The sequence below is a fragment of the Phalaenopsis equestris genome, unplaced genomic scaffold (assembly GCF_001263595.1).
Source record: "Phalaenopsis equestris unplaced genomic scaffold, ASM126359v1 Scaffold000670, whole genome shotgun sequence".
Taxonomy (NCBI): domain Eukaryota; kingdom Viridiplantae; phylum Streptophyta; class Magnoliopsida; order Asparagales; family Orchidaceae; genus Phalaenopsis; species Phalaenopsis equestris.
Genome location: NW_018165110.1, coordinates 227,260 through 244,771, shown reverse-complemented (window position 1 = coordinate 244,771; position 17,512 = coordinate 227,260). Strand labels below are relative to the sequence as shown.

Here is a 17,512-nt window from a genome sequence, read left to right as displayed (position 1 = left end):
ATCTGAAAACATAATTCACAAAACAGAAACACTAAATCCATACATTCCATGTTGTATTTTGATATTGTTCAAACTTTGCCCTGTGTTCTCCCATTCCAAGAGTATCATGGCCTAGTTATATGTAAAAACTTTCTTAAACTAAAAATAGTCAATCTTTCGCATTAACATAAATTAGAAAAATTATTCAAATCCTTTAAGTAAAATTCAACACTCCACTCTCCATACGAATTTAAACTACGGGAAAAGGAAATACACAAGCATCAGTAATCCCTTAACTACAAAAAAAAGCTTTTCCATCCCTTTGAATAGTTACACATCTCCATTCAGGCCAGAAATAGAATACTGATTTGAACTCTACAACAATTCTTGCAGATTATACATTTGAGGATGACCTAAACTTTCCAAATACACTTGTGATCCCATTTTACAACCTTCATATTCAACTCCAATTGTTCCAATAAAGGCATAACTCTTTCATCCAATTAAAATTTAGAGAGCTTTCTTGTCTATTTCAAGAATTTTTTTTTAATGCTCCCAATGACTTAGTAGTGTGGCAGAAGAATTTGATGGATCCTTGCTCCCACATTATTGGTAGCTATTTTTCCATAAGATCACATCATACCATAATGTTTTGATAAACTGCAGGATCTCGGCTTCAACCCTAAAGCTTCTTCGATGTGCCCCTATCTACAGAATAACTTAAGCATTCCCAGTAATTGAGCCAAAAATATTATTCCAAAATTAAAAATTAGGTTAAGAAAATGTGTCTAATATCCAAATTCTGACAGTACTTAAGTAAAAAACATTGGTTAGAAAATAATAAATTTATTGAAAAAAAACTAAGTCGGTCATCGCTGAACAAACAAGCATCAAAAACTTCGTTGAAATGATTCATATAAATCCTTGGTCTGCTTGTTTAAACCAAAATCATGATATGCAAACAAATAGAAACTACAACACTAAAAAAATAAACAGAAGAAAAAAACGAATCGCTTACCTTCACAGACCTCCAGTGGTCAAGGCACTCACGATGAACATACTTGGCAGTCCCTTTACATTTGCAAGGAGCAATGAAATCCCTTCCTGCGAAACAAAAACAATTACAATCAAACAAGGGAAGCAAAATCCAACCGAATCAAAAAAGCATCAATCACCGCCGCCTCAACTAAGAAATCATCAAAAGCTCTCAATTTTGTTACCAAAGAATGTAATCAAGTAGCAAAACCCTACAAATCGAAATTTTCAAGAATCGGTGTCTGGAGTAAATGGAAAGGGTGCGGGATAAGGGTGAGCAAGAAATCACCGTCGGTCTCGAGGCAGATCCGACACTGTAACTGCTCCCCAGGACCGGCCTCGAGGTCAATCTCCCCGAGCTCCGGCATCGGGGATGGAGCCACCAACGGAGAGGAGCTGTCTGGATCCACCATGGAAATCAGCAAGCAGGAGAACTATGATCAGAAAATCGTTGTGACAACGGTGCTGGTAGCTGTCAAGCAGGCAATGGGAAGGAGAAGGAAACCATGGGGCAATGGAATCGTTCTCCTCCCTCCTCTACTTCACCGGGTCGTCACGCCCCACACCTTCTTTTCTAATTTTAATCTTGGGGAACAAATGGAGAGAAATATGAGATTGATTTGTTTTGCAAAAAATATATCTAATAGCTTGTCCATTGTATAAGTGCTCTCTTTTCCTTTTTTTTAAGTGTTTATTTAAAACCAACAATCATTTGAATAAGACTTCGTTTGAGAAGACATTGAATCTCAATTACGTTTATATCGAACTTCAAGTCGGCGGATGACCTTCTTCGTTCCACCAAGGTGTCTTTCAAAATAACTCTCTTGAATGACGAAATTGATGTGAAGCCTACGGTTCTAATAAGTTCTAAATATATTGAAGAAAAATTCAAAACATGTTAGAATTTTATTCGAGCGGATGGTATTTGTTAATTTCTTTCGAGCAAGGTTACAATCATATTCTAACATGGTTCATATATGGTTTGAATTAGTTTTGAATGGTTTTCAAATCATGTTCAAGTAGATCAATGTTGTTCAAATGAATATCATGCCATGTTTGAGCATGGTTTGCATATGATATAAGGATTATAAGATAGGTAAAATTGAGTAAGGTTTTTAAAATATAGTACAGTGCAGTAGGTAGAAAACTATAGTTTATGTAATAAATACAATATAATATTATAATTTTGTAATAAGAGTGAGTATCAAAATGTAACTAAGGATATGTTTGGGGTTGCGGAGTGGTGTCGCATCGTAGTTTTTTCATTTTGACATAGTTGTGTTTTGTCTGTCTTCTCAAAAAACTGCAGCTAAAATATGTGTTTTCTCAGCAGACCTAACTACCTGCAGTGGCTGTTATAAAGCTGTGGTCTGACTTTAAAAAAAATTGCAATAGTCACCGCAGTTTTTTGAACAACGGTTTCTTCTTCAGCAGTTGTATCTTCAAACAGCTACAGCTGCCCAAAACAGACCCTAAAGCGATGAGCCACTTAGCCAAATGAGTTATTTGATTATGGCTTATCACTTGACATTGTTTACATCCATATTATATGACATCATTCTCCATTTAAAGACCTATTTTTCTTTGGAAGGCCACCTTTTAGCATCACCAATAAAGGTAGTTCATTGAATATTTATTTCATTTGAAACCTCCAAAATATTCTCACTTTTTATTGAATATTTATTTTCAGTAGACATAGCTAATTATATTTCTAATGCATACAATTTTGAACATAAGCTATGACAATTGATACCTCGATATTAAGCTACATCTAATGCATATTCACAAAAGAGACTCATAATATGAAACTTTATATAAATGCATGGCATTCCCTACAAATACATATCATTATTAAAGTGGCAAATGAGATAATCAAGCTTTGAGTCCTATTGAGGAGCATCCCTGAAAAATTTTGATTTTTTTATCATAGTATTTTGATATTAAATACAATTATAAATCTTTCAAGAATAATTTCTAAGTTATATGCTTCAAAAACTCCAATAAAATAATCACTAGTTAGTAGCATGCATGCATAATAATATTACTAAAGCTTTTTAAATTATCGATCATCACTGAGGGAAAAAACACAGACAACTCTCAGAGTCAACTTCTCACTTGAGATAAAAAAAGGCATAGTTATGGAACATGTATTTGTTGAAACACTTATAAAATCTACCTCTTTTGTAATCCTTATAAACAAAATGATATTTCTCATGTTAATTATAAATTTTAAAGTTCATTGTGATTTTTATTGCATTATGATGAATATAATCTTCATGATATACCTATGAAAAAATATAAAAGCATTGACTATAATATTATATCTATTAGAAAAACACCAAGTTTCCAATTACATCCATGACTTATTATTTTATGAGTTAAATACTAAAAGTTTGATTAAATAAATCTTATACTCACAACCTATATTATTGTTAATAATAAAGTGCATTTATACATGTATTTAAAAATATTATTAGGTGACATGAACACTTGAAGCCTTAAACATAAATACCTAAAAAGAAATAAACAGACTTAAAAACATCACTTACAATCAGGATGATATATATATATATATATATATATATATTATGAAGTTTAGTTTGACAAAGTGGTACCCACTAAAAAGGTGCTTCAGGGACTCACTTATACATGTAATAGTTTGCTTAAATGACAAGTTAATGATTTAGTGAGTTATCACTAAATTTCACTATCTCATCACTATGCTTTGCTGCCCATCACAAAATAATAGAGAGTCATAAATCAAATCCACCATGTTAGCAAACTTTTTATAAAGCATTAACAAGATACAACTAACTAAAAAATGTATATAAAATTTAGTTTGATTCCTAAAGAGATACAACATTATGAAGAAAATTTTCTTAACTTAATAATCTGTCAAAACAAATTAGTGTGTCATGATAAAGTGGCAAAATACAGCTCACAAACTCTTGTAATTTGATGAGTTAAATATTATTATTGTGGCTTCATAATTATTTATAAATACTAACGAATATGTTGTAGTTATATTCATTTTCTTTGATTAATGTGCATGATAATATATGATATTATAATATTAGTAAATCGGTATTATAAATATATATAGGACATCAATATTTTAACAGTAGGTGTATATATATATACACCTGGTCTTGTGCATGCCTCACATAGTTAGTGTGTAATGCTTTTCTGACCGGAGGTGAGGCATGATCATCATAGTAGCTTCAGTGTACATTCCAACATACAAAAAACCCTTTTTGGATGGTTTTGATTCTGAAAATACATTTTTTATACAAAATAAAGTTAAATTTAAGAGATACTCATCTATTTTGATAATATGAGGAAGAATTTAACTAACGTGTATTTATTTAAATTAGTTTTTTTTTTCTATATAAAATTTAAAAACTTCTATATCTATCAATCTCTCTCTTTCACTCTCTCTCTCTCTCTCTCTTTATATATATATGTGTGTGTGTGTGTGCGCGCGCGCGCGCGTGTGTGTGTACATGTGCCACGTACTCAGATAAGTTTGTCGGGCATCTGCTTGTCAGTTGTAAGTCCCCTCTGCGCGTGTGTGTGTACCTGTGCCACGTACTCAGATAAGTTGGTCGGGCATCTGCTTGTCAGTTGTAAGTCCCCTCTGGTCTAGGGTTTGATTCCCCCTGAGTGTAAGGTGTGGTACTCGCACATGAGGAATAACCGGGCCTCGTATAAGAGCCTCTGACCATTCCTTTGAATATATATATATATCTCTTTGTGTATGAATTGTTTTGTTTAGTTGATACCGTTCACGTCGCACTCCAACTTTGTATCAAAGTCATTTTAAAATAAAATAAAAAAGAAATTTGTCAGCATACGACAAAAACTATCTGTGTGTATGTGCGTGTGCACGCCGTGACCTATTAGTAGAACAATCTTTTGAATGTCATAAGTCCCCTCATATCATGGGTGTGAATCTCCCTCTGGCCAGCTTGCCAGTAGTACGGACAGTCCTCGAATAATTAGACGCATAAGGGTGGTTGGGTGCTCCTATAGTAGCCTCATGTCATTCTTTTAATATATATATGCGCCACGTACCCAGATCAGTTGGTCGGGCATCCGCTTGTCAGGTGTAAGTCCCCTATGATATGGTGTTCAATTCCCCCCCAAGTGTAGGGTGTGATACTCGCGCATCAAAAATGGTCAGAGCTCTTATAATAGCCTCTGGGCTCTGGCCATAGAAACATGAGGGTACTTGGGGGTTCGTATAATAGTCTCTTCTCATTGTTTTAACACACACACACACACACACATGCGTCATGTATTCAGATCAATTAGTTGGGCATTTGCTTGTCAGTTGTATGTCTCCTCTGGTCTGGAGTTCGATTCCCCCCGAGTGTAGGGTGGGGTACTCGTGCATGACGAGGCTCGTATAATAGCCTCAGACCATTCCTTTGAACATATACACACACACACACATATGTGTGTGTGTGCGCGCGCGCCACCAGCTGTGACTTATTGGGAGAACAATCTTTTTGCAGTTCATAAGTCCCCTCAGTTCACGGGTTCGAATCTCCCTCTGGCCTGTTCGCCAGTAGTAGGGGTGGTACTCGAAGAATTAGACACATGAGGGTGGCTAGGGGCTCTTATAATAGCCGCCTCCTGCCATTCTTTTAAAATATATATATGACTGACGATTTTATACCACTCAATCTCTACGTACTTATATATCTAACACCTATATTTCAATTTCTATATACCTATGCATGAAAATGAGTGAAAATGATGATATTTCTTAAATGATATGAAAAGTTTGGGTTGTAAAAAATAAAAAAGCAAGGGTTAGATATGTAAATACTTGAGAATTGAGCGGCATGCAAGTATGGGAACCACTCGCTCCCTCCCGCTTTTTGAAATAAGGGTGGTTTGGAGTTGCGTGGAGAATCTCTATAAATAACTATTAGCGTTGACGAACTGTGTCTGTGCGCACACGCACGCGCGTGCGTGCGCGTGTGTGAGAGAGAGATGTGAGAAAATTTTGGAGCATAGAATTTTAGAAGTTATATGTATACCATAAGGCCATTTACTTACGTATCCTCCAATTCTTATGTATTTACATATCTAACACCAATTTTTTTTTTTTTACATTCATACCACCCACATAAAAAATACCCCTATTTTAACTTTTAAAAGGTGAAATGTACCTGTTTATACATAAATAAGATGACATATATATGTAAAAACTAAAGTTAAAATGCTAAATATATAGATACATATGAATTAAGTGATATCTCCATATATATTTAGGTAATCATATTTATTTTTAGTTCAATCAATAATAAATCGTGATATTTTAGGTTTAGAATCTATCAAGTTAGATTTAGGGTCTGTTTGGGGCGACTCCAACTTTATTAAAAAATAACTGTGAAACTGCTGAAGAATAATTCAATATTTAAAAAGCTGTTGTGTTTATTACTTTTTTTTTTTTTTTTGAAAAAGTCTGACTACAACTAGAAAGCTACCACCCCATCTAGTCAGGACCGGTGAGAAAATACAGATTTCAGCAGCAACTTTTTGAAAAAGCTGTCAAAACGCAATTTAACGAAACAAACAAAACAGCAGTGTTGCGCCGCACAGCCGCCTCAAACAGACACGTAATTTTTATCAAATTCTCAACAATTTGATGGTGGCATCTGTAAACTCATCGGTTCATGGTTCAAAAAAACACATCGATGCTTCATTTATAAATATCAATGTTTTGGGTGCTTTGCATGTAATTATCCCTATAATTCTTGACAATTTAAATTCAAAATATTTATATTTGTGTCCTACGATTTATAACTAGGACTCAAATTAAGCCAAAAAGCCCAAATAAAGACTCCTACTTTGATCTTAAGAGACAACAAATAGAACCAAAATTTTGTTGAAAAAGTGAACCTCAGCCCATTGGATCCCACAATAAACTATATTATTATATGTAAATGGTAATTGGTCTTTAAAAGAGCAAGGTTGGCATGATTGAGTCCATATGAAATGCTTTGTACTATTCCCCTTTGGGATAGTTGTGGCATCATCACTCTCATTAACATACTCAATGATTGACCATAGATCAAATTCTCTACTTAATGTAGACCCTACAATGAACCACTTTGAAGAGCAATAGAAGTAAAAGAATCCATGATGCCTTAATTAAAGAACTTGGTACGTCTAAAGTCATCGATTCGAGTTATGAAGCAATTTGAATTCAGAGAAAGAAAAAAGAAAGACGTTAGTTCGAGCCACATATTTTATATTTTCTTGTTATTATGATAAACAAATTAGTAAGAAAAGGCTTGATTATTAATGCATTGTACATCATTGTTTCGTTCAAAATTTCGAAACCAAGTGGATCACGACATGGATGCCCGTGTTGGCTTGAACTTAATACACCTAATGATTTTTGTTGTGCAGGAAGAGTACGAGCAGCTACGAGTGAGACAAAGAGACATGGCTAGCTAGAAATCGTTGTCCGTCAGCAACAGTGGTAGTCAGTCTACTACTGATCAGTCCGTTGGACGCATGCAGCAACAAAAAAGAAGGAGAGAGTGTATGGTCTAGGAGCAAAGAAGATGACATTTGAGGCGGGGCGCTCCCATGCATCTGTGGGTTGCCTAGTAGCTCGTTCCAGGCTCAGCATTAGGAATTTGTTAGACAGATCATGATGATGAATGAAGAGCTTCGACAAGTGTGTGAAGGCCAACATATAGTTGTAAATAGTCTAGTACGTCTGACGGAGAGTCGTGATCGTCGAGGCAAGCCACATTTGAGTGTTGTCAAGGAAGATTGGGAGGAGGAGAACCAGGATGATGACGGCGGGGAGGATTAGGATTTTTACTTTGCGTTTGATGTTGTTCCCCCGACATCATTGGTCATAATTTTTGCTGAAATGTTTAGTGACGGAATTTTTCAACCCAAATTCAATTAACGATGCCCATTTCAACATCAATATATTTTTTACGGTAATCCGACGCTAATTGTAATTAGCGCAGGAAATGTCCGACACTAATCGGGGATTTTTCTTGTAGTGTTTATGTGTGCCACAATCAAATCATTGAAAATTCGATAAAAATGGAAAACATTGGTTGGGAATTTATCATGACTTTTGATATTTGAGTAATAATTTGAAAATTGGATGAAAGAGGGTGCTAGATTTGTAAATTGCAATGTTTTGGGTGCTATGTATGTAATTGCCCAATGATCTTCTCGACAGTCAATTTAGAGTCAGCCACCAATATCCTATGCAAGCTTTTATAATCTTTAATCTTCCTTATTATCAAGATAATCATCCATTTAATTTTTAATTGTCCTCATTAATTGTTAGTTAAAGCCTTCTAATAATTAATGACATCATTAACATTTAATGTTTAATGCTTATCATACAAGTTGCCTAATCACTTTTATTATCATGATAATGACGTAGCCAACCACTCGCTATCGCCAAAATTTTGGATTTTCATTAATATTTTGTTGTTGCCTGCCAATGATTGATGTTTAAAAAAGAAAAAAAAACTTATTTATTGCTTACTGTCTTTGATGAGTGCTAGAAAATCAGCGGTGTTAGAGTAACGAATTATCTTCTTAGCGTTGTATGAGAATTCAACACACACAGATAAAATAGAAACAAACAGAGACAACTCCAGAAATTTTTACGTGGAAAACCCGAAAAGAGAAAAACCACAGGGACTGGCACAGTTGTGAAGATCCACTATTGTTTGATGATTACAGAAATCTCTTATCTCATAGACGGGAAAAGATAGCTATATTTTTCTAATTGCAGCGTTGACTGCCGACGTCTGGTTTGTGGTGATTGACGAAGGTTGGCGGTAGTCAATGAGCGGTGATCAACGGAGAGCGGCGATGGTCGAAGGAGGTCGGTGGTGGTCGACAGCGGCCGACGACGATTGACGATGACAAGGATGATGTGGGACTTAAGCTCATTCTCAAAGCCTCAAGATCTCTCCAGCCTTTAACCCCCCCCACTCATGAGAGAGGAGGGGCTATATTTATAGCGTTTTATGTGCAATTAATGCAAGAATATGAACTATTTTGATCGGACGGTCCAAAGAGTTTTCCTCTATCAGATAACGTTTGATAGATATTTGAGTGTCTTAACGATGTCCCAGGAAATGTCCGACACTAATCGGGGATTTTTCTTGTAGTGTTTATGTGTGCCACAATCAAATCATTGAAAATTCGATAAAAATGGAAAACATTGGTTGGGAATTTATCATGACTTTTGATATTTGAGTAATAATTTGAAAATTGGATGAAAGAGGGTGCTAGATTTGTAAATTGCAATGTTTTGGGTGCTATGTATGTAATTGCCCAATGATCTTCTCGACAGTCAATTTAGAGTCAGCCACCAATATCCTATGCAAGCTTTTATAATCTTTAATCTTCCTTATTATCAAGATAATCATCCATTTAATTTTTAATTGTCCTCATTAATTGTTAGTTAAAGCCTTCTAATAATTAATGACATCATTAACATTTAATGTTTAATGCTTATCATACAAGTTGCCTAATCACTTTTATTATCATGATAATGACGTAGCCAACCACTCGCTATCGCCAAAATTTTGGATTTTCATTAATATTTTGTTGTTGCCTGCCAATGATTGATGTTTAAAAAAGAAAAAAAAACTTATTTATTGCTTACTGTCTTTGATGAGTGCTAGAAAATCAGCGGTGGTAGAGTAACGAATTATCTTCTTAGCATTGTATGAGAATTCAACACACACACAGATAAAATAGAAACAAACATAGACAACTCCAGAAATTTTTACGTGGAAAACTCGAAAAGAGAAAAACTACAGGGACTGGCACAGTTGTGAAGATCCACTATTGTTTGATGATTACAGAAATCTCCTATCCCACAAACGGGAAATAGTAACTATATTTTTCAGATTACAGCGTTGACTGTTGGCTTATGGTTGGTGGTGATTAACGAAGGTTGGCAACGAAGGTTGGCGGTGGTCGACGAAGGTTGGCGGTGGTCGACGACGGTCGGCGGTTAATCAGCGGTGATCAACGGAGAGCGGCGATGGTCGAAGGAGGTCGGTGGTGGTCGACAGCGGCCGACAACGAATGAAGATGAGAGATGATGTGGGACTTAAGCTCATTCTCAAAGCCTCAAGATCTCTCCAGCCTTTAACCCCCCCCACTCATGAGAGAGGAGGGGCTATATTTATAGCGTTTTATGTGCAATTAATGCAAGAATATGAACTATTTTGATCGGACGGTCCAAAGAGTTTTCCTCTATCAGATAACGTTTGATAGATATTTGAGTGTCTTAACGATGTCCGATGGAGCAATTTTGGTCTCGTTGGATTCTTCTTGTTGAGATGTTCGATTCAACTATGAAATCGCAAGATTCAACATCCGTTTGACCTTCTAAATATGTCCGAAAATTCTCCAAAAGTGGTTTAATGATTTGTTCTGGGCTTCATCTGACTCGGATTGGACTAGTTTTTATATCATTGGGTCCATCTCATTGAGCCGACCAATTTGACTAAATGACTCTTAATTGAAGTTTGAATGTTCCTTGCTTAAAAGATTGCCTCGAGATTAGTGTCGTGCTTCGAGATTCGTGATGGATGATGAAAATTTGTTGGTGGCGTATCACTCTTAAAATCTATAACTCATCATTACTAGATGATAACTCTGCCTAAAGAATCAACATATTATTATCACAAGAGATATTGTGTTATGATTTAATTTTTATTCTAGTGTTTAAATATATTCCCCAATCATAAGAAATTATGTTTTTTAAGACATTTGATTCAAATTAAAATAATCATTTTAATTGGATTTGGCTCTATGATTTCCTACCTTATGTCCAACCAATCACTATATTGTATAAGTGCATTAAACTTACTTGTGTATTCTCATATTTTCATGAAATGCTATGTCAATAAGATTTTCCTTCCATTATTATAAATATTCTAGTAGGCAACACTTTGGTGCGCTATAAGAGAAAATTTAATATTGCATGCAGTCTCTAAAAATGTTCATATTTGCAACATGGCATGAATATAATTAGACAACTCTACCATGTCATCTACTAATATATCAAGGCAACTCCACTTCATTTTGAAATAGTCTAAGAAAAATCAAGATGGATTTTTCCATATATTAAGGGTCTGTTTGGGACAGCTGCAGCTTATTGAATAATCTGCTTATAAACTGATTAAAAATAATTTACTGATAAGCTGGGTTCGGTGGCTATTACAAATATTTATTTTCTTGGAAAAGCCAGATCGCAGCCAGAAAGTTGCCACCACACCTAGATAGGTGCGGTGTCAAAACGCTTTTTTCAGCATTTTGAAAACACATAAGCTGTCAAAACTTTTTTCAGCATTTTGAAAACACATAAGCTGCCAAAACGCAGTTTACCCAAACAGGTCAAATGTGTTTTCAAAATGTCACCGCACCAAATAAGCTGCTCCAAACGGACTCTAAGTTTAGGTAAACTACAATTACATCAATTCTATGACAATGGCACACTAATTATGTCTATGTATGAGATAGAGGAGGGGTGAACTAGATTTGTATGTGTATTTTGGACTTTTTTAAAATATTAATAATTTGAAACAATAACAATAAAATATATAATATAAGCTTCATAATTTCATTATCAAATCCTTTTGCTCATACAAGTGGATACATATAGAAAATGAGTTACACAAGGTATTAATAATTAATTAAAATGGCTTTACAAGTATTAAATATAGAAGAAATGATTGCACAAAAAAAAAAAAAAAACCAGTGCATACTTGAAATCAATTAATTTAATTCTATAATTATAACACCATATATATGAACCAAGTAAAGATTAAGCAAATGAGTGTCTTTAATAATTAGCCTTAACATGAATTAATAAGTTAACTATATTTTCTTAAATAATTAATACATTTGGTGGAAATATATATCACCCAAAATTTAAAAATTTATTTCTATGATCAAATATGTTTTTGTGAATAAAATATTGTTTGGAAAGATAAGAATGATATTTTGTAACTAATTCAATTAGAAACATAAATATCATAAAATTTATCACATATTTTTTTTCCGTATAATCTAGGTAATACTTCATTTCGAGGTATATATTTTCTATAAAAGCAAGCTTCTTGGTTAGATTTATTATAAGAAATGTGATCTCATAAGAAAAAAAAGTTGTCTATTAAACTAGTGAGTTGTGTTTCTATAGATTTTATAGTCTAATTTCAAGGATTTCATCGTGCTCACATGGTTGGTAGTGCTTCTAATCCGAGTTAATCCTATTCGAAACTCCAAATTGCAATCTTAAAATCCATCGTTGTGATCAGTAAAAATGAATATCTATTACTTTAATCAAGAGTTATTCTTTTCATTATGTAATTAACTAAAATAGCTTGTCTCTTTAGGGATACCTGACGCTGAAATGAAAATTAACTCTATCCTCTTTTGATAAGAGAAATATTTATGGTATGCAGACCCAAAGAGTAGTAAAACAATCATTTACTGATTGGTTCTATCATAGGACAGTATTTTTATCTGAACCTTGAGGGTGATATATTATTCCTTATCAATTTTATTGGATCATGAATGAAAATTTTCAAAACTTCTGTGCACAGCCTCTCAAATGCAGACATTTTCATCTTACATGTATCATATATTATGTATGATGCTAATCTTCTAAGTCAAATAATCTAAAAGTGACAATATATTGATTTGAGCTTGAACCACCCCTAGCTTAAACTTAATCAATTTATTCAAGTTTAAGCCAGAATGCTAATCTTCTAGGTCAAATAATTTAAAAATGACAACATATTGATTTGAGCTTGAACCACCCCCAGCTTAAACTTAATCAATTTATTCAAGTTTAAGCCATCTTATTGGGAGACAAAGAAGTTGATTGCTTTTTATAATATGATTTTCAATATTTCTTATCATCTATTACTAAAATTTTACCGATGATTGATGTCGAATGGGCAATAGTTATCAACATCTTATGTCCATCTTTTGGGTGACTGTCTCTAACTGAGTTAACTGCCCATCATCATAGCTTGATGATAGTTTTGACATCTCAAATGTTTACTACCATCGTTAGATTTCTTCCAATATTCATATAAATTACATATTATTAATGATTTATATATATTGCTATGGAAAAGAGTGTCATTTATAATATTTAATCCACATTAAGGAAATCATTTCATGTGTCCTTTCAACCAATCAATATTTGTGCACAAAATTTTCATGCAAAATAAGATATCAATATCAAAGTCTTCCTCCATTGTAATGAATAGTTTAGCACACAATAATCATCACTGTTTAAGACTCATTATTATCTTAAATATATTTTCCCATTATAATATTTTGTTGAAAATCTTTATGGGCAAATATCAACTTCTTTTCTCTCCATGTCATCATCTTGTTTATACAAAAACCACATATCACTACCTTGAAATCTACGCAATTGCACATTAGGTCGATATCTTAAAACCACATAAATTTATTATATCACCTCTATTTCTTCTAAGGATTTCTCGTGTATAATGATAAGAATATCGGTTACCTGTCAAGAGTCCATGAAATACGAGTATTGCACACTTGAAAAAACAACCATGATTTATGTGCGCGTGATAGATATATAGATAGATAGTTAGAGATAGAAAGAGAGAGATATAGAGAGGGAGAGAGAGAGAGAGAGAGAGAGAGAGAGAGGGGGAGAGAGAGAGAGAGAGAGCACTAATAAGAATATCGGTTACCTGTCAAGAGTCCATGAAATACGAGTATTGCACACTTGAAAAAACAACCATGATTTATGTGCGCGTGATAGATATATAGATAGATAGTTAGAGATAGAAAGAGAGAGAGATAGAGAGAGAGAGAGAGAGAGAGAGAGCACTACAAATGGTTGCATGGTATCCACAAAATGTGCTATTTGCAAATAATTCAGAAGGGCCCTCATGAACCCACTAAATGTCATTTTTTGAAGAATTTTTATATTATCTTGTTCAAAAGAATGCACACTTTTATTTATAAAAGCACAAGGTGGTGCATCTAATACGTCAACCCAACGCAATTAATAAACTTAATCTCTCCATAAGAGACTATAATAATGCACTTAATCGACATGATTATAAAGCTAACATATCATCATCTTCATCCTCATGCAAAGAAGCAAATATAATAAACAAGATATTGAGCATCACGAAATGTAAATGGAAAGCTTGACAGATGCTTTTTTTTAAAGATGATGTTGATGTATATATCAGGATTAGTTAAATTAACACACATGATTACGAAACTTTGAGATTTTCTGTCTGATACGTAAGTAATGTGATGAAACCTTTATACTGAAGAATAATGAGTAAGTTGACGCGACCCGACGCGACCGCACGTTTCGACTATGGTTAAGATGGGCCGGTGTATGATTCAAGGGGGTGTGGCTGCATTCGTACTATTGCACGGACGTGCGATCAGCCGCAATCCGGACTGTCATTCAGACGTACAGTTGCTGGCGTCACATGATATTTTTTCCGATAAAAAGATGGTTGAGTTATAGCTCTTTATGAGATCAAAAGTAAAATTTTAGGAAATATTATAAGAAAGTTGATTTTTGAGCTTTTTCATCTCCAATTATTTTATTATTTTATTTGGGAAGGAAATTATTATAATTAATATAAATAAAATAAAATAAAGATAACAATGTTATAACATGATAACATTATAACATTATTACTAAATAGCATTAGAATTACCATTTTAAATTTAATTAATTATAAATAAAATGTTAAATCTATAACTTGAAATAACTTCCATTTATAATTCATAAATAATATTTGCCAATTTAGTTTTATAGTTTTAACAGCGTCGACGCCCACCCTGTTGTCGGTCCTCACTGTCGCCTGCTGCTACCACCTCTCGCTGTCACTGCCTTTTCCTGTTCCCACCACCCGCCATATCATTGCCCCGCCATTACTTACTCGTGTATTTTACATTGAATTAATTTTTCTTCAAACAAATAATAATAATAATAATAAAATCACGTCTTTATTTTACGACGAACCAAACAATTCTAGAATATTTTCAATATAATGCAATGAACCATTCTCTTCATGTCTTTCTATAGGCATTTTTGTATGACCCTCACCATTACAATCATATAATACATATTGGAATAAGGATTTTTAATAATATCATTTGTTATAATGAAATCACATCATATCAAAGTTCTCAAGAATAATAATGGCTGTTTTTATCTGAGTTCCTGATAATGCACCTTTCTTTTAATGGATTGGTTATTTTAATCAAATGGCATGTCAAAACAGGAGTCAGCACCCAATATCTTTTCTAAGAAAGAGTTCCTCTTTATGCCTTCCTTATAAATAGTTATGTCCATATATATATATATATATCTATGTGTGTGTGTAAAAAGGAATAATTAGAGACTATTATACGAGCCTCTAGTCACTTCTAATGTGTCTAACATTTCAAGTACCACCTCCTTAAGACCAATTGTGTCTGAGGGGATTCAAAACCCCGATCTGAGGGGTCTTATATATAAATAACTATATATTTTTAAGGAATGGGCTGGGGTATGGGCTCAACCCCTGCTAGCTTTGGGGTCGACCCGATGTACAAATAATTCGAGTATCACGTGACTTAAGGCGACATTGCGCCACCAGGGGATTCAAACCCGGGACCTGAACCTTCAAAGAGACTGCTATACCAACAGACCAAAGAACGTGCACGATGCTATACCAACAAACCAAATAATTCAAAGAACGTGCACACTGCTATATCTATCTATCTTATTATGGACTTTTAATAAATGTTACGAGTTAAATTTTATTTTTTATGTTTACACCATCTGAATAATTTATATCACATAAAAATATCACTATTTTAACTTAAAAAAAGTGAAATACAATCTTTTCATGCAAAATTGAGGCGGCATGTACACAAATATTTAAGTTTCGGTATTAGATATGTAAATACATAGCAAGCAAGAGCGGTATTTATGTAAATCTTTCCAAAAATTTAAAAAACATGAAAATTAACTAAAAAATAAATCGTTTTCCACTCAACACAAATTTCATTCTACTCACTATTAATTTTTTCTAGGGAAATTTACATAGGTAACAATTCTTATGCATTTTTATACCCAACACCCAAATTTTGATATTTACATTAATGCCATTTTAGTGTAATAAATCTTTACATAGATAAGATGTCTTCACTTTTGAAGTGTCAATAATAGTGAAATTTTTGATATAATATCAAAGGGTTTAGTGCTATTTATGTAAAAATGAATGTTTAGGTATTAGAAATGTAAATATGTAAGGATTGTTGGGTATTTATGTAAATGACCCATTTTTTAAATTGGAATAGAATTCCACTCAAATTTGACTACATACCAGCCCCAATGCATAAAACATACAATTTCCACTAAGAAATTAATGCTAATTGATTACTTTATTTTATTTTATTATATGCTAATTTTTTATTTTTTTTTGAAATATTATTATAATTATTTTGTATTGAAATATTTTATATAATTATTTAAAATATTATTATTTTTAATAAAATAATTTTTTTTTCTTTCATTATGTAAATTATAAATAAAAATAATTAACTAAAAATGCCATTTGATTTTTAAATTTAATATATTTATAAATTTATAATTAAGAAAGAATTACTTGTCACTCCATTCTTATATATAAATTACAATTTTTGAATATATGCCATCTTTTTAATGCATGCTAAATTATGTTATTATTATTTTTTTAAAATTTAATATGTTGGTATTAATTATCTAATATGCAAGGTTTAGATAATCGGACTAAACTGGTTGGTTTGACAATGAACAAGTGTCCCTTTCAAGCTGTGAGATCCCTAGAATCAATCAAACCGACGGTTCAAAGACTGGTTCAAGACTAGGAACCAGTCGATCCACGGATTAGCCCGGCGCCACCAATTTTTCACGATCCCGAGCGGCTTAAGGTCGCCGCATCGTGGCATAGGAGCATTGCCCACACATAGGTATGACCTTCAAATCCAAGTAGTCAAGAATCTTAATATTTAGATCATATTTGTTCTTTTTTACATTTGTCATTATTATATTATTATTTTATCATTTAGATCATATTCAAGTAGGGCTGTCAAGACGGCTCGTTGTTCGCGAAGAGCTCGTGTTCGACTCGCTAAGAAGCTCGTGTTTGACTCGTTAATTTCGTTCGATAAGTTAACGAGCTGAACATGAACTAAGATGCGTTCGTTCGTGTTCGGCTCGTTTTAGCTCGAAATATTACTCATCGAGTTTATATATATATTAAGTAGTATTTTAAAAAAATCTAATTGACTACAAGGCTACAAAGATTTATAATCAATTAAAATATTGATTAAGAAAATAGAATAAAAATTATTAAATTAGATTCAAATGATGTTTTAATATAAATAATAATTTTTAAATCTTGCTCAAACCCTTATTGTC

At 33.3% G+C, this 17,512-nt stretch overlaps 1 protein-coding gene across 2 annotated transcripts in view; it reads right to left on the bottom strand.

Moving 5' to 3' along the window:
- The window catches only part of LOC110030160, a 29,108-nt gene extending 27,479 nt beyond the window's left edge, over positions 1-1,629 (bottom strand). For both annotated transcript variants that reach the window (XR_002294632.1, XM_020732747.1), the window contains exons 1-2: positions 1,304-1,629; positions 998-1,083 (exon numbers count right to left, since the gene is read on the bottom strand). Coding sequence is in view for 1 of the 2 variants with exons in the window: in XM_020732747.1 (XP_020588406.1) it covers positions 998-1,083; positions 1,304-1,427 (210 nt within the window). In the remaining variant the exon portion in view is untranslated. The remainder of the gene's footprint in view (positions 1-997; positions 1,084-1,303) is intronic.
- Between the last annotated feature and the right edge of the window lie 15,883 nt (positions 1,630-17,512).